This window comes from Lissotriton helveticus, chromosome 5_1, assembly GCF_964261635.1.
Source record: "Lissotriton helveticus chromosome 5_1, aLisHel1.1, whole genome shotgun sequence".
NCBI lineage: Eukaryota > Metazoa > Chordata > Amphibia > Caudata > Salamandridae > Lissotriton > Lissotriton helveticus.
In genome coordinates, this window is record NC_136065.1 from 162,791,148 (window position 1) to 162,819,000 (window position 27,853).

Below are 27,853 nucleotides of genomic sequence, written 5' to 3' on the forward strand. Positions count from 1 at the left end.
ACGGGAATGAAGGAAGAAGAAGCACACAGGATAAAAGGTAAAGGAGAAGGGTAATGAAGAAAGAAGCATAGAAGATACATTGTGCAGGAGAAGTAAAATGCAGAAAGAAGCACTCAGGATAAATAGTAAAGGAGAAGTGAAATGCAGAAAGAAGAAGCACACATGATACATAGTGCTGGAGAAGTAGAATTAGGTAAGAAGCCCACAGCATACATAGTGTAGGAGAAATGGAAATGCAGAAAGAAGCACATATGATAAATAGTGCAGGAGAAGTGGAATGCAGAAAGAAGCACACATGATAAATAGTACAGGAGATGTGGAATGCATTAAGAAACATACAGGATAAATAGTACAGGAGAAGGGGAACGCAGAAAGAAGCACACAGGATAAATAGAGCAGGAGAAGTGGAATGTAGAAAGATGCACACAGGATAAATAGTGCAGGAGAAGAGGAATGAGGAAAGAGCACACATGTTAAATAGTACAGGACTCAGAAGGGGACTGCAGAAAGAGGCACACAGGATAAATTGCACATGAGAAGGGAAATGAGGAAAGAAGCATAGAGTATAAATACCAAATAGGAAGAGTGACGTGAGAAAAAAAGAATAAGGAAAGATAAACGTCATACTAGAATGCAACAGTGAGACTGAACCCAGGGCGAGAGGAAATTGATGGAGCCAATAAAAGTAAAGAAGTAACATTGTATACAATGACAGCAGAAGTACTACAGAGAAAAGATGGGGGCCAGTAGAGCAGTAGTAGTGGCAGACAGTGTTAGTGCTGAGAAAAGAGCTGGGGCCAGTGCAAAAGAGCCAATGGAGTAGGGATAGTTGGAGTACAGCACAGCGGTGATGCAGTTGTTGCAATGCAGCACGACAGAGGATCAACCACTGATTCTATGCTCGAGAGGAAAGGAAAGTCTCAGGGCTAGGCTGAGAACCCAATCAGCCCAGTCAAGTTTTGTCAGACCCGCCCCGTACGGTGCTTAGTGAGCAAGCGCAGTGAACGAGCCTGGCCACTACAAGGAGGATTTTAGGGGGGTGTTTCCCCAATGGAAACTTGGGAACAAATGACAAAAAATTTTCATTCAACAACACATTTTCCCTTATATATTCAATTGCATTTGCTTTAAAAGCATAGTACATTTTGACCTTACAAAGCACCAGGATACCCTGTTATACCCGCAGACATTTTTATGGAGAACACAAACATAGAAGATGTCAAGCAAGAAACACGAATTTACATATAAAATAAATGCACACATTCCCAGTTAAGCACAGCCAAGAAGCTGAGAACACAATCAAAGACCATTTAGAGGGATGTTAGCATCCTAAACCCTGATACGTGGCACAGCAGTGCTGCCCCCTTTTGTACCGGCTTTAGCTATTATGGCACTCAGTGCATTTTTGTATTGGATTTTTGCCTCCCCATGACAACCGCCTCCACATATTCCCTCACTTTCACTTTATATCACACACCTATACAGAGACAATTAATCATATGCGTGTAAGTCAGTGTACATAAAGTATTACATAAGACAAAGGTGACTACAAGGTGTAGGATTCAAATGTCATCCATACTTGTAGACATTTTGTAAGAGTACTTGGTCTGGAGAAGCACAAACTCAGGATTCAAAACTCAACACAGTGGTTATGTTTGGCTTTACTACTAATAATTTATATCTAGCAAAATAAACCATTTTGAGCATAATTAGGATAATGAAAGGCTGGGGAAAAACATAACTTTCTAACCTGTATCATGCAGTTTGCAGGCTGCTCTTTGAAGACAGTTCATAGCCCACCATGCTATTTAACAATTGCAACTTATGAACTGCAAGTAACAAAAAGATCTCTATGACAATAGTAGTAAACCACTGAGCTATCCACATAAAATACAATTCTGTGATATGCATCGTACACAATATTTTCAGCAGGCATATTAACCCTCTGCCCTCCTCAAAATGAGTCAAAATTGCCTAGCCAAAACTCTGATCCACCTTCAACAGGAACACTAGTCAGAAGAGTTATCTTGACATTTTTATTGTTGCCTGAAAACTGCTGGATATAAAAGGAACTCTGCGGCAGGAACAAAACCAGCCCCTCCTTTCTAGCTTCCCAAGCAAACGCAAATGCCCTGTAGGGCCAGAGCGGCCTTGGAGAGCCTGGGCCTCATGCAGTGGGAGAGGACGCTAGTGACTAGGACTTGTGCAGGGAGAGAGAAAAGGCTGGGATCCTGCTGATGAGCGGTGTGGAGTTAGGATCTGGTCTGGAATTAATGGGAGTTATATGTGGCTGCATCTGTTTTTGAGGTTTTGGGGTGGACTTTGTAAGGCAGATCGTGTATTGATTTTGTCAGAGCACAGGTAAGTAATGAGGGAGACCAAACAAGAGGTATGAATTGAAAAAGAAGGAGCTTCTTCAACTGGTTCAATCACTTTGAAAAAGAATCCCTCTAGGGCCAGCTGGATGGAGCTGGGAGAATGTGGCCACCAAATGGAATTTTGCACTGGTGGTTTTGAAGGTTAAGGTGCTTGAAAGTTGTTCGTAAGACCATATGTGAGCACCTTGAGCAGCTCTCTACATTTTCTAGACTCTCCTCTACTCGCACTAACCCATATTATGACCTGGACAGCCTGCCAGGCCTGTTGGCCTCAGTTGTGGCTTTCCCTTCCCAAGCCAAAACCCCTTTGAGGTGTCTGAAATGGATCACTGACATAATATCGATTGACAAAATATCGACTACCTAAAATATCGAGGAAAAAATATTGACAGACAAAATATCGAGTTTGTATGTACAAACAGGTAAGTACAAAAATATCGAGTACAAAATATCGTTTACAAAAATATAGTTTTAAAAAATATCGACTTTATTAAAAACAGTGTTAAATTAAATTAAAATTTAAAATTAATTACTAAAATATACTTAAAAATACTTAAATTAAATTATAATAATTAAATATTTAATAAAAGTTATAAAAAAAAATTACAATCATATTTGTTAAAACATATATATATGTTAACATAATATAATTAAATAATATCCAATATTATTAACGTACAATAGCAAAATGTAAAAATTACTATTCCCACTCCAGTGGGTGCAACAGTGAGAAAAACATTGGATAGCGTAGGGGTAAAAATTACTATTCCCACTCCAGTGGGTGCAACAGTAGGGAAAGCGTTGGATAGCGTAGGGGTAAAAATTACTATTCCCACTCCAGTGGGTGCAACAGTAGGGAAAGCGTTGGATAGCATAGGGGTTAAAATTACTATTCCCACTCCAAATAGTGCAACAGTAGGGAAAGCGTTGGATAGCTTAGGGGTTTAAATTACTATTCCCACTCCAAAGAGTGCAACAGTAGGGAAAGCATTGGATAGCGTAGGGGTTTAAATTACTATTCCCACTCCAAAGAGTGCAACAGTAGGGAAAGCGTTGGATAGCGTAGGGGTTTAAATTACTACTCCCACTCCAGTGGGTGCAACAGTAGGGAAAGCGTTGGATAGCATAGGGGTTAAAATTACTATTCCCACTCCAGTGAGTGCAACAGTAGGGAAATCGTTGGATAGCGTAGGGGTAAAAATTACTATTCCCACTCCAGTGGGTGCAACAGTAGGGAAAGTGTTGGATAGCGTAGGGATAAAAATTACTATTCCCACTCCAGTGGGTGCAACAGCAGGGAAAGCGTTGGATAGCGTAGGGGTAAAAAATTACTATTCCCACTCCAAATAGTGCAACAGTAGGGAAATCGTTGGATAGCGTAGGGGTTTAAATTACTATTCCCACTCCAAAGAGTGCAACAGTAGGGAAAGCGTTGGATAGCGTAGGGGTTTAAATTACTATTCCCACTCCAAAGAGTGCAGCAGTAGGGTAAGCATTTGGATAGCGTAGAGGTAAAAATTACTATTCCCACTCCAGTGGGTGCAACAGTAGGGAAAGAGTTGGATAGCTTAGGGGTAAAAATTACTATTCCCACTCCAGTGGGTGCAACAGTAGGAAAAGCGCTGGATAGCGTAGGGGTTAAAATTACTGTTCCCACTCCAGTAAGTTCAACAGTAGGGAAAGCGTTGGATAGCGTAGGGGTAAAATTTACTATTCCCACTCCAGTGAGTGCAACAGTAGGGAAAGTGTTGGATAGCGTAGGGGTAAAAATTACTATTCCCACTCCAGTGGGTGCAACAGTAGGGAAAGTGTTGGATAGCGTAGGGGTCAAAATTACTATTCCCACTCCAGTGGGTGCAACAGTAGGGAAAGCGTTGGATAGCGTAGGGGTAAAAACTTACTATTCCCACTCCAAAGAGTGCAAGAGTATGGAAAACGTTGGATAGCGTAGGGGTAAAAATTACTATTCCCACTCTAGAGAGTGCAACAGTAGGGAAATGAAATACTTCATATATTATTTCAATAAATATAAATTAATATCTATCAAAAATTAATTAAAACTAATTACGAATTTTATATAATATAAACATTAGTCAATTAAAATTACTAATTAAATTTAATTATTACAAATATTTAACTATTAATACAAATTAATTACAAATTAACAATTCATAATTTAACATTTAAAAATTAATTTACAATAAATTCAAATTAAATACAATAAATACATTGATTTATTTAATTAATTATAAATGAATTACTTCCCATCCTATTCACCTATAAACCCAAAAGCCACTACAAAAATAAATTATTAAATTGACATAATTAGCTGTTAATCAATTAAATAAAATTAATTAGCAATTCTAATTTAATTAATTACCCATAAAAAATCCATTAACAATTAATTCTACAACAATACCAATAAATATGCTTACATATTTAATGAATTATAAATAAATTACTTCCCACCCAATTCCCCTATAAACCCACAACCCGCTACAGAAAATAAATTAGAAAAATTAACATAATTAACAATTAATCAATTAATTTAAATTAATTGCCAATTAAAATTTAATTAATTACCAAATATAAGTTAATTACCAAATAATTAAAAATGTATAACAATAAATAAATCTACATATTTAATTAATTATAATTAAATTACTTCCCACCCTATTCCCCTATAAACCAACCACCCGCTACAGAATTAAATAACGCAAAATTTAATAAATTAAAATTTCATTAATTAATATTTTTATAACATAAATACACACTTTTCACACATATAATAACTCAAAAAACACTATAAAAAATTCTATACTATTAAAAATTCGATAATTTTAAGAACCTATATTATATACTTCGATATTTTAACTGTCTATATTTTTAACAGTCGATATTACTTTACTTACCTTAAAATTGATATTTTTGATGTCTATATTCTGTCCAGTCGATATTTAAAACTCGATATTATGTCCAGTCGATATTTTGGAGTCGATATTTTGACTGTGCACCGTCTGAAATCCAAGTAAAGCCGCTACAAGTTCCCGCTCAGAGACTGAAGCGATGGGCCTCATTTATGAAAAGTGACGCATTGCTGCATGAAAACAGTGATGCGTCACTCTTCAGTGCACCCTCCTTGTGACATGCTGGATGCGTCATATATACAGGATGATGCATCATGTCGCAAGGAGTTACAGATACGTCAGTATTTCTGACGTATCTGTAGGAGCAAAAATGACGCATTGCTGGAGTGTGTCACAAAAGTGACGCGACTCCAGCAATGTCAGTCTTACGCCTGCTGTGAGGCAAGCATTAGATATTGACGCATTTGCGTCCTAGAAGTGACGAAGTGAAATCTCATAGATTTCACTGCGTCACTTCTACGAGGCTTACTTGCGTCAGAACGCCCACCCTGCATACATTATACCTGGCGCAGATATAATGTGGCGCAGGCGTTTACAAAGTGATGCAGCTATCTAGATACGTCACTTAGTAAATATGACGCAATATGGGGCATTTATTGCGCTGCTGGTGCGTCACAAAAAGTGACGCACCGGCGGCGCAAAAGTGACTCAAGGGCTCATAATTAAGCCGTGTTGCATTTACTGAAACTATTTCGTATATGTGGCCTCAAGGCGTTTACTCTTTAAAGTCCAGTTATTTTAAATATAGTTCACATTCACTGCTCCGACTTACAATAAATTCACAAATAATGAAAACATATCATGGCTATGAAACATCAGACACCCCTATGAACAAGTCCTCTATGAAGCATGGAGAAGGCAGTCAGCTCCATGAATACCTGGAAGTGTGGACTGTAATGTTTGTCTTCATTCACAACGCCAACTTCTCTGCCTTCTCGCACTAAGATGGTGCTCACTTCCCTTCCTGTCAGGTGAGTGTGCAGCTGGGAGGCGAAGATGTAAATCCCATCCGTGGGAAGTGCCTAGAAAACAGATAGTGGGGAAGTTGTCATTGTGATGGAAGCACATTAGAAACAGTACACCACAGATATTGTTTCAGTATGGTCACAGCCACAGAGTCTTACTCTGATCTTACGTGTGTACCTTTAATGATGCAAAAAAACAAGTTTGGTAAACATATTACACCAAGCTCTGAGGACATGCCCTTCAATGTGCATTGGGTTTAGTGGAGTGTTGGATCAGTGCATTACAAGTAGATTCAGAGGTTTAATCATTCGCTGCTGACTTCTGTGTGTGAGGTTGATCCTGGTGGCCTTGACTCAGCCTTTCATCCTTCAGTAGGAAACCAATTGTGTAATTGTTACTTCTGTTATATGTAGTACTATGAAACAGTACAATTGAGCATTATCCAACTGTACACAACACTTATTAGTAACAATAACTGTATTCCAGAGAGGCTATCCTGAAATGGGACCAGCTACTCCGACTCTGATATTTCAGTTGTGATTGTCTACCACTGGTGGTGCCTCGTACTGCTGTTGCCTTGTCTCCTGGTAGCATCCGCAGTTTGCCTGTAAGGTTGAAAGGTTCAATGGTAGAGATATGTTCTGTGCTTGAGGGCCAGAGTTGTGCTCCGATTATGTCACTGGCAAAATCGGGTACAGAAGAGGGCACCGGGACACTGTGGCTGTCCTGCTCAGCTGATGAACTCCTGACACTGTTTCTGGGGAAGACAGAGTGTGGTGTGTTTCCTTTAGGGCCCACTTAGTTTGCTCGTATTGCATGCACATTTATACTACTTTGCGTTTGGTATGTTTATTTTTGCACCACAACCTTCTTTTACGAAAGCACTGCACGTGTTTTTGTTATTGCTTCAGACTGTCTTGTTAGTAGATGACATCGAAGACCTATTTGAGACATTTACATTACAGCCCATTGCAACACAGAAGAGGCTGATCAAATGCCTAAAGGAAAAGGCTGATTGAAAGCACAACATTAACTATGAATGATACAGCTTCAATATAGCATTTCAGGAAGCTGATGAGTTGCGGGATGACTTTGCGACAAGACTGCAAAAACTTGTTACTATGAATTTCGCAATTTCAACAATGAAGAGGTAATTCGCTGATGAATAATCAAGGAATGTTGCTCGACAGCATTCTGCATAGGAATCCTGAAAGAGACATACACGCTTGAAAAGATACTGACCATAGCAAGAACAGAAGCAAGAGTGGTGACCTATGCTATCAACATGGAAAATGGTTGAACCAAAAATGTAGAACATGTACGCCGGATAATGGGAGGAAAACTTCAATGATGACATTAGGCCTACCCACATACAAGAGTCTGCCCAGCAATGCACAAAAGTATTGAATGTGCAAAAGAGATAACTATTTTGCAAGTTTGTTCAAAGCAGGTCGCCCAAGAACTGTAAATGGATGTGTGGAACAGCGAAAGGTCAGGAGCACTTGGCTTGTCAGACAGCTGGACACTCAAAGTCTGCGTCATCCCAGAACATGCAGGTGGAGAATACCTGTACCTCACAGCAGAGGACACAAAGCCAGACAAACAAAAGGAACATGTCCAAATGCTAATCAAAAGAGACATCCTTTTTCCTCTAAGTGGCAAAACAGGAGGTCTCAGGTGTACTCGACATCGGAGCCACCTGTAGCATAATGTGTGCTTCTGACTGTGATAAGATGGCAGAAAAGCCACAATTATCAGTCCACTGCTAATGTCTTTCAGTGGAGAGCAAAGCACCATGTAACCATCCTGGGAAATGTTTGGAAGAGTTTGATGCTTGGTGGCAGATACCTTAGAGAAGAGGTGCATGTCCTAAGAGGTGAGGTGCCAGAGCCATACCTCAATCAATAAATCAATCCGGATTTCTATAACATGGCTAATCTCCCGTGATGGTATCCAGGTGCTGCGAGCACTGCTGCAGGGCTGAACAATAAGGTCTTGAGCTCCTTCCTGACTTTCGGCAGAGAGCTTGAGGTCCAGAGGTGAAGTGGTAGCTCGTTCTAGGACTTCGCTGCTAGATATGAGAAGATTTGTTGCTGCAGCGGATGCGAGGGTGTGAGCGAGAAGGAGGGAGGTGGAGTGCCGGTGTCTGGAAGGAAGGTGGTGCTTCAGGCAGTGGTTGATATATGGTGGCCGTAGGTTGTGAAGGGCATTGAAGGTATGGAGCATCTCTTCTGAATGGGGAGCCAATGGAGCATCTTGAGGTCTGGTGTGATGTGGGTCTTCTTAGGGAGGTCAAGGATGAGTCTGGCTGCTGTTGTATGGTCTGCAGTTTCTTTGGGAGGTGCAAGGAGGTTCCAATGTAGAGTGCATGCTATTGTCTAGCTGGCCAGATGACAGCTCCTTGGGTGACGATCCATCTGGTGTCGATAAGAAGCCACTTAAAGAGAATGCAAAGGGTGAGGAATCAGGTGGATGAGACTGCGTTGATCTGTTTTTTCATTGTGAGCTTACTGTGCAGGATGATAGCAAGGTTGTGGGCATGGTCGGTCAGAGTGGGTGAGGGTCCTAGTTAGGGGTGCCAACAGAAGTCATTCCACTGGGAGTTGTTGTTCCCAAAGATTAGCACTTCTGTCTTGTCCGTGTTGAGCTCTAGGCAATTGTCTTTCATCCAGTCAGCGACACTTGTCATGCATCTATGGAAGTTGGTCAGCATGGCAGAGGGGTTTTCTGATAGTGACAGGATGAGCTGGGTGTCATTGGCTGAGGGATGAACTTTGAGGGACACCACAGATGGTGTTCTTCAGTTCCAAAGTGAAGGGAGGTAGACAGATTCTCTAGGTTCTTCCAGTGATGATAGAAGTGATCCATTTGAGGGCCTCTCCTTGAATTCCAATGTGGGGAAGCCTTTTGATGAGGATGTAGTGCGATACTGTGTCGAACACAGCAGAGAGGTCGAGGAGGATCAGGAACACTGCTTTTCCCTGGTCAAGAAGGGACCTGATGTCATCTGTGGCTGCGATGATGGCGGTTTTGGTGCTCTGGTTAGCGTGGAATTCTAAATTGAGAGGCATCCGTAAGATTGTTGTTCTCGGGGTGTTCAGTGAGTTGGTGGTTGAAGACCATTTATAGGCCTTTGGCGGAGAAAGGCAGCAGAGAGATGGAGTGGTAATTCCTGAGACAGTTGGGGTCAGCGGAGGGTTTTTTGAGCAGGGGTTTGACTTTTGCGTTTTCCAGTCTTCAGGAAAGGTGGGTTTGGTGATGGATGCATTGAAGATGGTGGTGAGCTCATTGCTGATTGTCTTACTTCCGCAGTTGAAGATGTGGTGGGGACAGGGGTGCATGGGCACTCCTGACTGGGCAGAGTTCATAATGGCTCTGGTGTCTTGTGTGGTGAAGTTGTCCCAAGTGGTGAGCAGGTGGTCTGTGCTGTGCCTTGTGGGAGAAAGAAGGGTGAGGGTGTCAGTGGTGATGGGTTGGGGTTTGAAGTTTCTATAGATGCAGGAGATTTTATCGTGGAAGAAGTTTAACAGGGTATCACAGAGTTCCTTGGAAGTGGTGATGGTATTTTTGGTGGCTGAGGGGTTGGAGAACTCTCTGACGATGTTGAAGAGTTCTCGGCTGTGGTTGGAACTTCCTTCGATGCGGTCAGCGAGGGCGCTCCTTTTTGCCTGTTTCCGGAGCTGGTGGTATTGATTGAAGGATATCTTGAATGCTGCTAAGTCTGTGAGCTCCTTGCTAGTCTGCCATCTCCTTTGAAATTGTTTGCAGTTACATTTCAAGGTTCTTAGTTCTGAAGCGTACCAGCTGGTTTGTTTGGAGGCCCTTTTGACTTTGATGGGTTTCACCGGGCCACTCAATCGGTGCATTTGGTGATCCAGGCAGAGAAGTTCTTGAGAGACTGTGCTAGGTTGGTTACGCCATGCGGAGGGGAGGCCAGTCTATTGGCTTTATAAGACTTTGTTACAGCTGCGGTGTGAAGTGTTGGGCAGCTTTGGAGAGGTGATGGGGTAATCAGAGATGGTTAAGTGGACAATGGCGTGGTCCGTCCAGGTGATCTCGGTGACATGGCTGTACTTAACTCTGTCGCTGGCCATGAAGAAGAGTCGAGAGTGTGTCCTGTGATGTGTGTGGGTTGATGACAAGTTAGGTGAGGCCGATGCTGTCCATGCTTTTGAGGAGGTTGGAAGATTTTGTATTGTTGAGGCCATCAAGGTGAAAGTTGAGGTCACGGAGGAAGATGTAGTGTTTTGAGTCAATGACGAGCATTGCAAAGAATTCGGGAATGGCCTCGCAGAAACTGGGGTTAGGTCCTGGAGGTCTGTAAATGGTGTTGTTGTTGTTTCAGAGTTGGAAGTTGAGGTGTTCCATGATCGGGGTGGCGTCATCCGCAGTGGGGTGCTGTGGATGGTTTACTTGTGGATGATGGCGATTCCACTTTTGTTCTTATTAATGCGGTCCCAGAGTGCTATCTTGTTACCATCAGGTATACCTGAGGTGATATGGGGATGAGCCAGGTCTCAGTAAAGAAGATGATATCAGGGTGAGGGAATGGATGGTGTCCCAGATCTCAGTGGCGTGTTTGCAGAGGCGTTGTGCATTGAGCAGGAGGTAGTGAAGTTTTTCAGGGGTGGTCATGATCAGCGTGGTGGTGTTTGTTATGTGTGCAGGAGTTTAGGTGTTGCAGGAGAAGAGGCAGTGCCTGCAGGTGAAGGGTCCTACCATCTACTGGGACGAGGTGCGACAGCAGTTGTTGTTGTTGCAGAGTCCCGGGTCTAGGGCTCGGAGTTAGTGGAGAAGTAGGCTCAGGAGGTGGAAGAGCCAGGGTTCCTGGCACTGGGCGCAGTACAGGCTTGGACGGGTGCAGGCTAGCTTGCCTTTGCTTTTGCCTCTAGAGATTATTGTGTCACTGTAGCTCAGAACAGGAGGTCAGCCACCTAACCTTTGGAGTCACTTAGGTTAGCCTGGGATGTAGAGAGCAAGTCCAGTATTCCTTCTCAAAGATTTTTTCGTCCTGGCAAAAGGTTTCATTTGCGAGGTTGAACTGCCAGGTTAAAACTGCAAACAGAATGCAATGTAGGCCTGAGACTTGTTTAAAAGGTTCCTTTAGTGGGCGTCACAATGACTGCTGTGGGCCCAGTTGTAGCATTTATTTTACAAGCCCAGGGTACATGTAGGACCAGTTTCCTAGGGATTTACAAGCAAATTAAATGTGTCAATTTGGTGTAATCCAATTTTATCATGTTTAGAGGCGAGAGCACAATTACTTGAGCACTAGATACCAGTGGTAAAATGTGCAGAGACCTAAAAGACAACAAAAAAGTATTTCAGGAAAAAGGAGAGGGAGAAGGCAAAACGTTTAAGGATGACAGTGGAGAGATGGCCAAGACCAACACTCCCCGTAAGCAATTCAATTACATTTTAAGAGGGGAGTCATCTGTGAAAAACATATTTAATTTTTGTGCACAGTCTTGCTCCTTTGACCATGTTGAATGCAGTTATAAAGTAGACAAAGCAAACAAAAAGACATTTTACTCTTGTCTTCCTCACAAGCATTGACATGGGTTTCACTTAAGATCATTTGAGCAACACTTGCGAATACAAGTTTGATGGAGGCACATATTTGTTTTTTTACTGCCCTAGGCTCCTAACATTTATAGTACTAACTTTGTAATTATAGCCTTGCTTCAGTTTCCAAAGGGCAATTCATCCGTTTTTTCTGGCTAGACTTTAAAGTCTTTTTAGTTCTGGTTGGTCTAAAGACAGCTGTAGGAGTCTTGCCAGCCTCTTGTTTTCCAAATCAATTGTAATAAAATTATAAGCATATAGAGGGAGCTTTTAATCAACCCTCTTGTCCACTGGGCTGCACTTATATAATGCTTCCTCCCACCACACCACACAACACAGGTAAATGGGGCAGCCTTGCTTTACTATAAACATCTGCAGTTTACTGGCATGCATGTATATTGCTGGTCAAAGAAAATATTGTTAAGGATAAAGTTGAAGGCACATGAATTTACCAGTGATTGTTGGCACACATATATACTAGGTTGTCATCACATGTGTCCCATAGCAATCAAGATATTTAATGAAATTTACTCTATTGACTTAGATTATTTGTTATCCTATACCAAACAAGCACATATCATTAGTGTAGGTTATGTTGCAGCCACACCCACACTGCATTGTAAAGGACATTTGAAGCAGTTGCATCCAACTTAAGAGGGACATCTAGTAACAGTGTGAGGTGCTGCAGCTTTGTTATTGACGTTATGAGAAGTTGCTTCTGACTCGAGAGAGACAACTAGTAAAGTCTTGGGGGATGCAGCCTTGTTCAATCCATTTACTTCTGACTTAAGAGGGGTAGCTAATGATGGGCTTGAGGTACTACAGTGATATGAAAAGTCACACCTATTGGCTTTGCCAATGATTTTGTGAAGCGGTTGCAGTAAGGACCCCTTCTAAGGCTATAAAATAAAGCAGTCAAATGTTTACTCAATTCCTGTGTGGACCTTTTAAAAATGCCTATTGGGCACTTGTTTGGGTAAATGGCCCATTTGGAACAAGAGCTTCCAGGTATGGGTTTGAGAACATCTAGGCTGCATTTAAGAAACCTGGCCAATATCATCTTGTTTAGAGGAAGTGCCCACACCACTTCAGTACACAAGTACACAGCAGGCTTAAAACTACAAATCATAAAATGGTATTTTGCAGAGCTCGACTTTATTGTGCTGTGAGCATTATTAGGAAGGATGCCAGCAATGTTGTGTTCTCAGCCTTGCAGCAGCTTTTCACGGTTGAATGGTGGTGTGAAGAATGATTCTTTCTTGTTGGACTTAGCAGTGCCAGGATGAGCTATCACCTTTTGCTAATGAAGGCATTCAGAGTTCTCTGTATGCAGTCTCGAAATTGCAGTTGCTTGGCGAGGGTATTTATGGCCATGCTTAGTGATGAACTGTTAGTAACGCAGTAGCAGAGGGTGGGAGTAAACTTGATTTCAGCTGGATTAAATGCTTCACTTTCAATGAATCGTCCGCCCCAGGTTATGCGTTGGAGCGTGCTTTCACAGGTGCGCCATTGGTTTATGTACTGGTTGTGAGAATTGCATGGTGGGGGTCTCAGAGCAGTCTTCTACTGCACAAGTTAGAGATATTTACCTCCTTAATCTATACTACTATTATAAAGAGAGAGCTGAAACCTTTGAGGCGGGTAATCTCAAGAAGTACAACACCAATCACAACACCCAATACAGCATTGTAAAGGGGAGTTGCAGTAGATGGACATAGGCTATACATCTGTCCACCATATACATTACAAAGGTCAAGCAACCTTAGGGGTAAAGTAGTCCCTTGTGGGTGTTGGCGTTCTGCTGTCAGCGATGGGCGTGTCAAAGTAGCGTGGGGGGCAGGCATAAACAAAGGGGCGCGGCTTTCAGAAGCGCACAATCACTCGCCGGCATATTGTCAGCCTCAGCGTTCTCACAGGGGGCAGGCTTCAAGAAAGGGCGCGGCTTTCACAAGCGCCCAATCACACTATATTACTCAATTCACTCGCCGGAACATTGTCAGCCTCTGTTCTCACAGGGGGCAGGCTTCAAGAAAGGGGCGCGACTTTCACAAGCGCCCAATCACGCTACATTACTCAATTCACTCGCCGGAACATTGTCAGCCTCGGTTCTCACAGGGGGCAGGCTTTAAGGAAAGGGGCGCGGCTTTCACAAGCGCCCAATCACGCTACATTACTCAATTCACATGCTCCGCGGCGTGTTTGTGTGCGTCTAGCGTCAGTGGGAGCGGACACTAATGCGGTGTGTGGCGCCTAAATGCCCGGACAACGTCGGGACGGGCGGGAGCGGACAATGACGCGGTGTGTGGCGTCTAAGTGTCCAGACAAAGTCGGGACGGGCGGGAGCGGACACTGACGCGGTGTGTGACATGTAAGTGCCCAGGCAACTTCGGGACGGGCTGCTAGTATTAGATAAACTGAATACTCAGAACATTGCTTTACCCTCAGGATTGACATTAAGAATGCTGGAGCCTAAAGCTGAACACTGGTTTCCCCATTCAAATAAAGGATTTTAAAGTAAGGGCACAGTAGTTCTTGAACAGCTAATCTAAGTCTGTTTTTCCTAAGACTAGGGTGATAGAAATCAGCAATGCGTATATCTCAGCGGCGACCATTTGTGGTTGACATTTTCTCATGCTGACTATGCCAATTTGTAGCAAAGTCATCTTGTGCCCTGGGCACCCTCAATTGTTTGATGACTTTACTGGTGGTAACTGACTCTGACTGCCCCTGAGCTCTGCCTAACCAGGCCGAGGGCCAGTGCTATGGTAAAAAAGACACTTGGAATACAGTGAAAACACCTATATATACTAGGGTACCCCATGGGTTAGGGTAACCCTATGATTGCCATGACCTCCCCTATAAGGCCCTAGTACATAATAGAGCAGGGGGATTGAAATTACCTTTAAATCCTTAGTCTATAATAGGGCATGGAAGTTTAGAGGCCAGCAGCTTTTCTGCACTTGCATGTGTGCACTGCTGAAGCCTGAGGTCAGTTTAAAAGCAGTCCTATGTTGCCAGACTGCTTTTAAAAAGCAAATTGTGCCCAAACTCCACTTTGGGGTACTTACAAATTAATAAACTACAATATTTTGGCATATTAGGCACCCCCCATGATCTCCCCTAGGTGTCCCAGGAAGGGGGATCAAGTAAGGAAGACCCTTATAAAATAGATTTTATACTCCCCGGGGTTAGTAAAATTGCACATTTCATTACCCCCATTGTAGTAAAGTGCTTCCCAAAATCGACTTTTGTGCTAGGAGCACTGTGAAGTGAGGATCTGCACTATTTAGACATATTCAGAAGCCCTGAAGCCTCCCTTAGGTTTTCCAGGGTGGAGGCCTGTAAATATAGGCAGTGTCCTTATAAAAGTGTTTTATAAGCCATGGGCAGTTCTCGTGCAGAAACTGCCACAAATCTTTCACTATCGACAGTCCCCGCAGTCACCGCAGGTACGCCCGATGCACGCACCACCAAAATCCTGACCTGCATCCTGCTCAATGTGCATTCTGTGACATTCTGTGACTCTCTGGATCCTCTTAGTGGCCCTTTTCAATGCCCTACTTGTCCTTTTAAACTCCCTATGCCATTGTGCATTAATAGTTTTCAGTCTAAGCCCCCGGCGGTTAATTTGTCTACTGATATCATAGGCACAGCCAATCAATCCACCCTTAAAGTGATGCACTTGAATGTCAGATCATTGTCTTGTCACTCCCAAGAAGTCTTTTCTTTGATGTCTGATGAAAATCCGGATATCTTTTTCTTTACGGAAACTTGGTTACATGACCAATCCATGGCAGTCATTAATCTAGCACTTCCTACGGGTTATATTTTGCACTCTCTTCCTCGCAAGGCCAGGGGTGGAGGTATCGCAGTTGCGGTAAAAATCGGCTATCCCTGCATCTGGAAACCTATCACCATAGCTGGCTGCGAGAGTGCTCTTTTTAATATATCAGTGAATCCTCATTTTACCTTTACGGGACTTCTAATCTATAGACCACCTGGGCCTGATATCGCCTTTCGTCAAAGCCTTCCGGAGGTGATCTCCTCCTTGGCTTTAAAAACTGCCAACTTCACGATTATCGGCGACCTCAACCTGCATATGGACGCTCCTTTTTCCAACTCGGTCCATAGTTTGCTGGCTGATTTAGAGGCGTTCCAGCTGACCCAAATGGTACAATCCCCAACGCACACAGGCGGCCATCTATTAGATCCCGTTCTAACGAGTCTCTCTACGAATATTTCAATGCTCCATCCCAGACCTATGGCATGGACTGACCATCATCTTATTGAATTTCGTATTACCACCTCCTTCTTTTCCCCTAAGAATAACTCTTCTGCTAGTTTTAGACGCCCCTGGAGAAACCTAAATCTAGAGCATTTTCATCAGCTCCTGCTGGAATTCCATCCTTCGCCCCCTACTGAAGTTTCCAGCGGTTACGACAGTTTCTGTGAGTGGTTAAATCGCTCATTAGACCTACTTATCCCGGCCAAGTGGTGCAAGACTAGATCTAGTCCCTCTAACCCCTGGTTTAATGATTCTCTTAAAACACTCAAAATCTCCTGTAAAAAGGCTGAACGCGCGTGGCGCAAAACTTATGATACTGACCTCAAGGCAGCCTATAGGGCCTGCACTAGAGTGTATCATCGGGCTATATGTACGGCCAGGGCTGCGTTCTACTCACAGGAGATAAAGAATAGCATTAACCCTACTAAGGTCATTTTCAGGGTGTGTAAGGACCTTACCAATAAAAGGATTGATACTGCCGCTCTCCAACCTTCCAGGGCACACTGTGAGGACCTAGCCTCATTTTTTGTGGAAAAGGTGGAGGCAATTTATAAGTCATTCGCTGAGCTTCCTTCTGTGGAGACTAGCTCTACGTCTGTGGTTCACAAACCATTATTGACTATTCCGAGTCCGACATTGGATGAATTCACTGCCCTGACGATTAAAGTCAAATCCGGCTCCCCAGACGATCCCATGAGACCCAATCAATTTCGGGAATTTGCTGAAGGCTGCTATCCTGCTTTACATGGCCTTATTCATTTGTCCTTCAGCTCGGGTAGTGTTCCTAAAGCTTGGAAACAGGCGACGGTCAGTCCCATTCTAAAAAAACCCGCCCTCGATCCTACCAAGCCTGAACACTACCGACCTATATCTCTCCTTCCTTGGCCAGCTAAATTGGCAGAAGCTCATGCTAATGCTATTCTATCTTCTCATCTGCAGGAAGCAAATATATTGGATATTTCCCAAAATGGGTTTCGTGCAGGCCACAGCACAGAAACTGCCCTTCTGGCTGTGGTGGAACACATCAGGCATCTGCTAGATCTGGGTCAGACGGCGGCACTGATCCTTTTGGATCTTAGTGCCGCATTCGACACTGTGTCTCACCAGATCCTATTACATCGCCTGATGGAAGCGGGAGTCGGAGAGGTGGCACTTGAGTGGTTTCGCTCCTTTCTTAAGGATCGTGCCTTTAAGGTTTCCACGCCCCCTTTTGTTTCTGCTTCTCACCCCATACTCCAGGGTGTCCCCCAAGGGTCAGCCCTAAGCCCTACCTTATTTAATTTATATGTTCAGCCATTAGCGGAGGTTGCACACAGTTTTGGTCTCTCCTTAGTGTCATACGCCGATGACACGCAGTTGGCGGTGGCACTTAATGGCGACTCCAATATGGATGCCCCCACTTTCCAGTCAGCTTTAAAAGCCGTGGCAGGCTGGATGGCGAACAATCGGCTACAACTTAATGCCTCTAAGACCGAGGTCATTATTTTTGGTAGGGAAAGTGAATTATGGGGAGATCAGTGGTGGCCTTCTGATCTTGGCCCTGTCCCCTCCCCTGTGACGGAGGTCAGAAACCTCGGGGTGTGGTTTGACAATAAGCTTTCTTTCATCTCCCATACTAAACGCGTGGCTGGCACTTGTTTTGGTACTCTGCAATGCTTACGACCGATCTTTAAGTTCTTCGATGCGGAGACCAGACAGATCATTGTTCAAGCCCTGGTTCTTACCAGATTGGACTATGCTAGCTCCTTGTTTTTGGGTTTAAACCAAGCTGAGCTATCTCGCCTTCAGAGGGTTCAGAATGCGGCGGCCAGGATGCTTGTTGGACTTCCAAGGTTTGTCTCGGCTCGTCGGACCATTCAGGACCTCCACTGGCTGCCAGTGGGGCAGAGAATCAAATTTAAAGCCTTGTGCTTGACTTTTAAAATTCTCAAAGCAGCCTCCCCTCCTATTCTTGCACATATGATCCAGCATTATGTCCCTGCCAGAGCTCTTCGCTCTGCCGGAGCTAATTTGGCTATGGTGCCGCGTTTTAAAAAAGCTAGGATGGGCGGTCGCTCCTTTTCAGTGATGGCAGCATCCCTCTGGAACTCTCTGCCTGCCTCATTGCGCTCCATTCCTGAGTTGTTTCCGTTCAGGAAGGCACTTAAAACCTTCCTTTTTGCCACAATCTAGACCCATTTCTTTTTCACTGTTTTTCCTCACCTTTCCTTCTGTCGTGTTGTGTTATTACTCTCCAAAGCGCCGGGACGCCACTTTGCTGCGGCATCCGTGCGCTATATAAAAATTAAATAACATAACATAACATAACATAACATTCCCTGCACCGACACGCCATTGAGATCTGGGACCTGCTTGACACCCTCTCGCCCGATGTTGCCTTCTTCACAGAAACCTGGACTAACCCCACCTCCAGTCCCGACCTCGCCACCACCATCCCGGACAGCTATAAGATCCAGAGAAAGGACCGCCCGCACCGCCCACAAGGAAGACTCGCCATCGCCTCCACCTATCCACATCCAGCACGAGTGACCTCCATTCCAACACAGAACACCTCCACTTCCAGATCCAGACAAGCCCCAGGACTACACTACGCGGCACCCTCATCTACGGACCACCAAGACCTCGTACCCACCACGCAACTACTATCGCCGAGCTCACCACACCGCACACCATCTCCTCCATGGACTACATCCTACTCGGTGACCTGAATTTCCACCTTGACAATGGCAACAACCCCAACTCCACTGCTGTACTTGACAACCTCGACAACCTAGGACCGTAGCAGCTCGTCAACACGCCCACCCACAGAGCAGGCCACACCCTTGACCCCGTCTTCGTGGGAGGAACAAACATCCTCTTCAGCCACACCACCCAGCCCCCCTGGACAGACAACCACTGCATCCACTTCACCTTCTACACTACCACCTCACCCAATCACGCCCTAAGCCCGCCACACAGGAACTGGAGCAAAGTTACAGAGGAACGCCTAAATACCACCCTCCTCCAGGACCATCTCAGTGCCACGGCCGACATCATCTCCAAAGCCAAGGAATTCCACCGCTCGATCTCCCACTGCACTGATAAGCTAGCACCCCTCCGCAACCCTGCCAAACACCGCCTGCCGAAAAGCCGCCTGGTTCACCACAGAACTTCTAGAAGCCAGACACCCCTGCAGATGCCTAGAGAAAACCTGGCGAAATCAGAAAACCACGGAAGCACTGAACGACCACAAGAGCGCCCTGAAGGAATACCACCTAAGCATAAGAGACACCAAACGGACCTTCATTAGAGACAAGATCCAGACCAATGCAAGTAACACCAAGGAACTGTTCAACGTCATTCAGCAGCTCGCCAAAGCCACGGACATCACATCTTCCCAGGAACTCTGGGACAGGCTCAACGCCTACTCCCACCTGAAGATCAATGCCCTTTACAACAACTTCAGCGAACCAACGAAGTGCACCACCCCCCTACCCACCACCACCGATAAGCCTACATCATGTCCTGGGAACCCACAACCGTTGAGTGCATCACAACCACCATGAAGAAAACCCACTCTGGGGCCCCTACTGACCCCTGCCCACCACACATATTCCACAGGGCCGCCACTTCCATTGCACCGAACTAGGACGCACCATCAACGCCTCACTCACATATGCTCAGAAGACTGGAAACGGGCAGAAGTAAAACCCCTCCTCAAGAAACCTTCAGCTGACCCAACGGACCTGATAAACTACCGGCCCATCTCGCTCCTCCCATTTGAGGCCATAGACACAGTGAGACTCGTAAATGCCCAACTGACCACCTTCATAGAAGAGAAATCCATCCTGGCTGCCTCCCAGTCAGGATTCCGCATCAACCATAACATAGAGACCGCCCTCCTCGCCAGTACTGATGACATCCGCATGCTACTCGACCAAGGACACACCGCAGCCCTCGTCCTGCTAGACCTCTCCGCAGCTTTTGACATCGTTTCACATCGCACATTCGCAGCCAGACTGCAAGATGCGGGAATACAAGGAGCCGCCCGACTGGATCTAATCCCTCCTCTCTGACAGAACCCAGAGGATCCGCCTCCCTCCTGTCCTCTCCAAACCCACGGAAATCATCTGTGGAGTACCCCAGGGATCTTCACTCAGCCCCAAGCTCTTCAACATCTACATGCCATTGTCATTCAGCACAGGTTCAGCATAGTATCCTATGCCGACAACACCCAGCTGATCCTCGCGCTCACGAAGAATCTCGAAGACACCAGACTATGCTTCCAGGAAGGCATAAAGAACGTGGCAGCCTGAATGAAGGATAGCTGCCTGAAGCTAAACTCAGAGAAAACGAAGTCCTCATCCTTGGTCCCTGCACCTCCGCCTGGGACAACACCTGGTTGCCCTCCGCCCTAGGGAGCCCACCCACCTATACAGACCACGCTCGGAACCTTGCCATCATTGTCTCCTCCGTCTCCATGAACCGCCAGATCAACTCCGTCACCTCCACCAGCTTCAACTGCCTTTGCATCCTCCGCAAGACTTTCAAGTGGATCCCCTCCAACTGCAGAAGGACCGTCACCCACACACTCATCACCAGTAGACTGGACAACGGAAATGCCCTCTACGCCGGTACCAACAAAACGCTTCTGCACAGACTCCAGACCATCCAGAATGCCACCGCCAGACTCGTACTAGGAACTCCACAAACACATGACCCAACACCTACGAGACCTCCACTCGCTCCCGGCTGAGAAGAGGGCTACCTTCAAACTCCTCACCCACGCCTACAAATCCCTCAACAACATCAGACCCAAATACCTCAATGAAAGACTATCCTTCCATGTACCCAAGAGAAACTTCCGCTCTGCAGACCTCGCCCTGGCAGAGGTCACCCGTACCGCAGGAACAAAACAGGTGGGAGAGCGTTCTCTCAGATTGGAGCCAAGACCTGGAACGAGTTCCCGTTGAACATCAGACGCTCCCAAACACTGCACACTTTCAGGAAGAACCTCAAGACCTGGCTCTTCGACTGACCCGGAGCTTCACCCCCCTCTCCCCAGCGCCTTGAAACCCTCACGGGTGAGTAGTGCGCTTCACAAACCCCCTGATTGATTGATTGGTTGATGCCCTGGTGTTGGAAAAATTGCACAAGTTATTTTCCCCATTGCAAATGTCCAGCCACATAGGTTAAGATGGTCAGAAGTTATTAACTAATAATTCCCGCTAGGAGAATCATAAAAAATATATATAATTCAAGGACTTCCTAGGATGATATTGATAAATCCAGCAATATGCTATTGTTGAATTTATCCTAAAATGTACAGACAAGAAGTTATAATAAGACTTTATAGTCTGTTAGCCACAATTCAGCCTTCCAGTGATCTGTCTTGATTGGTCAGTGTTAAATGGATTAGCCAGGCAGCTTTGATGAGGTGATAAGTTAGAGAGCCATTCTGGGAGGGCGGGGATCTGCTACCTAGGTATGCCATAGCAGGAGGAGGGTTGTAAACAAAAATCTTCAATGGAAGGGGAAGACAGGCAGGAGAGGCCATTTTAATTTACACCCCTTCTCTTTGAACCCAGCCAGATGGCAGGATGGATTAGGGAAGGACTGAGCAGATGCAAGGGGGAGGGACAATATGAAGATGAACCACCCTGAAGATTTGCTTAGCCAGCTCTTGTCTCTCTGGTGGAAAATAAGCCGTGTTGGATTTTAGAGAAATGGTGCTTTCTGGGAGACTATGGTGTCACACTTTGGAGGATATGGTCATACTGAAGGGTGTTGCCCTGCACCTCATTGGACAGAAGTGGCCTCCTGCTTGATACAGAGACCTTGGAATAAGTATCTGAGAGGGGTAGAGCCTCTCAGATCTGCTACTTGAAACCAAAGGAAGAAGAAGGGTCCATGCTGAGAAGTTTGATTTGCAACAACCAGGCCCTGCACTCTGAACACTGTGCCTGCAGCACAATCTGGAACTACAGCCCTGTGGACTAACTTGCTTCAAAACTACTAAAGAGTGGACTCCATGCAAGCTACAGGTTTACAGAGCTCGCCTGGACCATCACCACCAAGAACCCCCATCTTGGAGTTCTACCAGTGGATTTGTAAGGGTTTTGTCCAAGTGGATTGTGGGACCTGTAGTCCTTAACTTTCAAGGACCATCTTGGAGCTTCCAGACCCTTGGAGTAAGTTTAGGACACTTTGGGACCCTCTGGGGAACCAGCCGTGGCTCGTGGCGGGAGTTACGGTGGGGCAGAGAGGCAGGCGGGGGAGGGGCAGGGTAGGGGTGCTAAAAACCGGAATATGAATAATTGGAGGTAACTAAACAATTTAATTAATAAAACGAATTTCGTAGTGCGTCCTGCATCGCAAAATGTGATGCAGTGATTGGTGAGGATCTGCTCCGTAGCAGATTGTAGCTGCAGTACGGGCATCTGCTTGTGCTCTTGTCGAATCATTCTCGCAAGCAGTCTATCTGCTCTGTCCACCGCTGCATGTGTGCCCGCAGCGTGCAACCCATAGTTTAAGCAGCGCAACCTCTCTAATACTTCTGCATGTTTTTGCCTGTGTGTGTCTATGTGTTGGTGCTTAGCACTGACTTTGTTAACTCAGCTTCTAATGTGGTCAGAGTATCTTATGTTTTACTTCACAGCCCAGCTGTTTCCTGACGCACCAGCTCAATCTCATGCATTGCTCTGACCACTGCTTTGCCTGCATCCCACAACACGCCTGCATCTGTAACGGACCCTGTGTTCCTTTCAAAGTATGTCTCTGTCGCTGCGCCTACCGCCTCTCTGAATGGAGGATCTTCTAATGACAGAGCATGGAGCCTCCATAGGTGGGGGTGGGTCCCCCGTCATCCCTGTATAGTCTCATGATGTGTGGGCTATGGTCTTATTGAGTTTTACTGAGATAGTTTGCACTGGGGAATTGTGCTAGTATCGATGGGCTTGCGACAAACCGGTCGATGCGGACATGCAACCCATGTGGGTGTGAGTAATGGGAGTACAAGCATGTCTGCAGGTTTAGGGCTCTCCATACATCTGCCAAATCCCAGTGGTGCAGCCACTCACCCAAACCATGAGCGTAAGATGTTGCACCTGTTTTGGCAATGGGGGGAAAGATCTATCAAGTGCTGTGTCGAGGACCGAATTAAAGTCCCCTCGAAACAGCCAGGGAATGTCGCACCTGCATGAGAATAGGCCTGTTAGTGTGTGCCAGAATGTGCTCTGGTCTATGTTTGGTAAATAACAAAAGAAATGCCAATACTGATGCATTCATTCAAATATTTCAACCAAAGGTCGTGGAGCTTTCCTATATCCTAAATCATATATTTAATGAAAACGGCACCAATGATAGGTTTTATTTGACAAAGTCTATACCCTTGCCACCGCACAAATTCAAATTACTTGTGCATCCTGAGAGATGGAGTACATGCCAAATTGTACTCCACAAAACTCTTATTTGGACATAATGAACCAGGGAACTGATCATCTTTCAAAAAAATGTATTTAAAAAAAACGGCAGGGTACCATGTATTTGTTGCTCTGCGAACATGGGGGTATATTATCAAGGGGGTTTATCTCCGCTTTTTTGGCTTTAAAAGCCAAGAAAGCGGAGATAAAATTATCTCCCTATTACCAAGCTGTCGCTAACACCAGTTAGTGACAGCTAATAGGAGATAGCGACCATCTTGGGCCCCGCTTTGCATGTCAGTGATATTTATCACTAATGACATGCAAAGTGGGCGTGCCAAGATGTTAGCGACTGGAAACAGTCGCTAACATCGCTATCTCCTATTACCAACTTTTGGAGATATTCGCGCTAAGCGCGAATATCTCCAAAAGCTAACACCTGCCCTGAGCAGTTCTTCACCATGTTATCCAATGGGAGGTGGATAACATGGCTAAGAGCATTTGCTCGATAATGCATGAATATCGCTGACTTTTCAGCGATATTCATGCATTGCGGCCGTTTTTTATCGCATTTGCGATAAACCTTGCTAATAGCAAGGTTTATCTGCGATAAAAATCGCCGATGTGCGGCGATAATTTTTGTCTCTAAACAAGTTAGAGACAAAAATTATCACTAGTTGTTGGTAATATGCCCCTTAATCCAGTATAGATAAGTGTAAGTATTGTATAGGGTACATATATAAAGAGAAGAATTTATATCTTATTTAAGCTTATTTGTGTTTGGCATTTTAGGTGTTTTCTAGGTGAAGCACTCTTTTTTGGAATAAGTGAATTGTATGTGTATTGTGTGGTTTTGAGTGAATGGGTTTGGAAGTATGTGAATGTAAGTTGATTTATTATTTGTTCTGGTGTTGGATTGGATTCTCGGTTTATTTATTCATTTCTTGTGTATCACATTGAGCATTGTGTTCCCTTTTGAAAAAATTGAAAAGAAATTGTGCTACGAAATAAAAGCTATTTATGAGCTTATGGGTGTATTGTTTGATGATTCCTACACCTTTGGTTGAAATATTTGAAATAATGCATCAGTATTGGCATTTCTTTTGGTATTGATAGATGAAGTGCTCAGCCTTACTGATTAGAGCCACACCCTTTATTGTTAAACACTGGTCTATGTTTGGGGCGTAGATGGACCCTAACACTATTAACTTACCATTGAGACGGCCTTTTGCCAGTTCATATCTGCCATGTATGTCTACTCTAGTCTCCTCTGGTGTGAACAGGGTCCGTGGCCTGATCCAAATTAAGACCCCCCCTGGCGTAAAACGAGAAGCTTGTGGATAGTATCTGACCTTTAAACCTCTGCTGCAATCTGTGAATCTTTGGTTGTGCACTGTGAGTTTCTTGTAGGAGTGCCACATGGGCTACATGCTGCTTAAGGTACGCATACATTTCGTATCTATGGGCTGGCGTGTGAATCCCCCTAACATTCCAGGTGACTATGTTTGTGGGTGGCATGTGACAGAGTCATAGGTTAGTATTGTGTGCGGATGACCTGGTGCATCGAAGGTTGGTCAACAATGTGTCGAACACCCAGTGGGTGCGAAATGCTTCTAAAGTACTTGCAGGTGTGTGGGCATGTTGTCTCAGGCAGTTGCTGAGGATGGGAACCATGTGAGGTTCAACTGGGATAGAGCAGAGGGACAACATGTGTCTGCCCAAACAGAGAACAATGGCATGCGGCAACTTACGGCTTTATTCGCTATCTTGGTCCCGTTAAGAGGTGAGGGTGGGCTAAATCTTGCAATGAGCGAGTTGGTTTTGTTTGGTCCCACTCTGCGCGTGTGTATGTGCGCGCTGTGACATCGACTGTGTAGCTCGTCAGTAGCCTGCCCTCTGGGATGCGGGAATTGGAGTTGGCCCTCCAATTAGCGCACTTTACCTATTGCCTTGGGATGTCTTGTATAAAGTGCAGACGGATTATGCAAATCCCTCATGTATGCACTGCTACAATGTATACTTGTGTGACCATGGGCTGTGGTGATCAGCTACAGTAAATCATCTGCATTCTGGGGTGTTACAACTGGAAGTGATTGCGAATCCTTGCTAACGGACCATACTGCCAGTGTACAGTCCTCGCGCAACGACTGTTCTGATGAGGTGTCTGTGTCTCTGCTGTGTTGTTGTTTTCCCAGGGCTGCCATTGCTTGCAGGGCGTCCCATCTCTCCTGCAGTACCTGTTTTCAAGTTCCAGAGAAACAGATTCAAGAAATCATCAAATTCATTGTATACAACAGGTTTCGATCTCACTTCGTGATGTTGAAGATATCTTAAGAAAAATATTTTATTAGACTTGGTAAGACTTTGTGATGTTTGTGCAGAGGTAGAGGGTAGGAATTGTTTTCACATATAGTGTATTGAATGTTATTAACTGCAGCTCAGGTAAATGACATGCCTACTTGAGAAACGTGTCCACATATTATCATTGTATTGAAGTCTCTCCTGAAGGAAATGAAACTAATATTAAGACCATGTCAGACTCCAAATCCAGAATGAAAGGAAGGGCTTTGGATTCGTTTAATGGCACAGGCAGCTTGCCATCACCATCAAACAAGCAAGGTGTGTTTGTAGTAAACTTGAATGATGAATCAAGCAGGTAAAATCTTGATAGTATAAAGTTTATTCTCAGCACAGAATAAACAAGCAAATCACCATCTGGCCAAGCACCAACTGACAGCATAGGAATTCTAAGTAGAATCATAACATCAGGAACACACTAAAGTTCTAAACAAGAAACAAGGAAAACAGACTAAACAGGTAAAGCTATTTACAGCATATCTCCCTCCCTTAAATCAATAAAATAAAACAAAATACAAAAGAACAACTAATGAATGTAATCACTTAGGTAGACAGGTGGACGGCGAGATCGAGCACTTCTCAAAACGTTATTACGTGTAGAGACTGCCTCACTTGAATATGAAGGTGTAGAAGTAGAGACAGCATCACCTGAGAAAGAGGGTGCAGAAGTAGGGATAGCATCACCTGAGTGGGAAGATGTGGAAGCATCACCACTACCCACCTCCCCCCTTACATTAGATTGAGAACAAGGGTCTGAGTCACACTGGGCAGATAACATATAACCATTGTTGGAGGAGTCAGAGAAAGGTAGAGTACCCTTCACAGACACACCAGAATGACTCCTATACAAAGCCACCCCTCTAAAATTCCACTTCTCCCCATTATCAAGAAGGACAAAATGAGGAAAACCCGCTTTACACAAAAAGGACCTCTAAATTTTGAAAGATCCTTAGAGAATCTTCCGGGCTTTACTTTGAGCAAATCTCCCACGGAAATTGGTAATGAAACACTATCAAAAGAAGACTTCACAGGAGAAACTTTGTCTTGATTTCTTAACCAAGAAGGTGTTAACTTAGTTACAGGAGAACGGCCACACATCAACTCAAAAGGAGATTTACTCTCATGCTTGTGAGGAGTTGAACGATAGGCCCACACAAGTTCTTGAACCTTATCGTTAGAAAAACAACCAAATTCAACAGACATCTGTATAATGTCCTTAACCAATCTATTAACCCTCTCACACATACCATTGCTCTGTGGGTTATACAGACTGGTCCGATGATGGTGAATACCACACTCTTTTAAAAAAAAAAAACATTTTTCCAGACGTTAATTGTGTACCATTATCTGTTATTAATACAGAAGGAAACCCCTCATCCAGAAAAACACTTCTCAAAAAGCTGATTGTAGAGTCAGTAGTGATTTCCCTGACAAAACGAACAGTGAGCCACTTAGAAAAACAATCAATAACTACAATCGCAAAGCGCTGATTGAAAGGCAACTCATTTATAGGCCCAATAAAATCCAGACAAATGGTGTGCCAAGGAAGATTCTCAAAAGAAATGCTACCCTCATTCTGAGACCCAACCACCTTCAAACGTTTCACACCCTCCTTACAAAAACTGCAACGCACCATACACTCCACAGCGTCAGCATCAATAGATGGCCACCAGAAATTTACCTTCACCCTTCGTTGAGTGAGAGTCTGGCCTAGATGTCCCTCATGAGCTAAATCAAGTATTTTCTTTCTCAGTGAATAAGGAGGAATAAACCTGTCACCCCTCATTAAAACATTGTTATCAGAAAGAGACAATTCGTCTAAAACCATGATAAAAGGTCTCACATAGGGCTCAACAGTACTCTCCCTCCTAGATCCCTTAATGATAAGATCTACAACTTGTTTTAATACGACATCACTCTCCATTCCTTTAGACCACTCATCAAATGAAAACGACTCAGCACAAAGAAACAAAA

At 44.5% G+C, this 27,853-nt stretch overlaps 1 protein-coding gene across 1 annotated transcript in view; it reads right to left on the bottom strand.

Moving 5' to 3' along the window:
* DBH (dopamine beta-hydroxylase) overlaps positions 1-27,853 on the bottom strand; it is a 447,392-nt gene that overhangs the window by 94,492 nt on the left and 325,047 nt on the right. Inside the window, exon 7 of the mRNA XM_078640352.1 lies at positions 6,184-6,327. Coding sequence (XP_078496478.1) covers positions 6,184-6,327 — 144 coding nt within the window. The remainder of the gene's footprint in view (positions 1-6,183; positions 6,328-27,853) is intronic.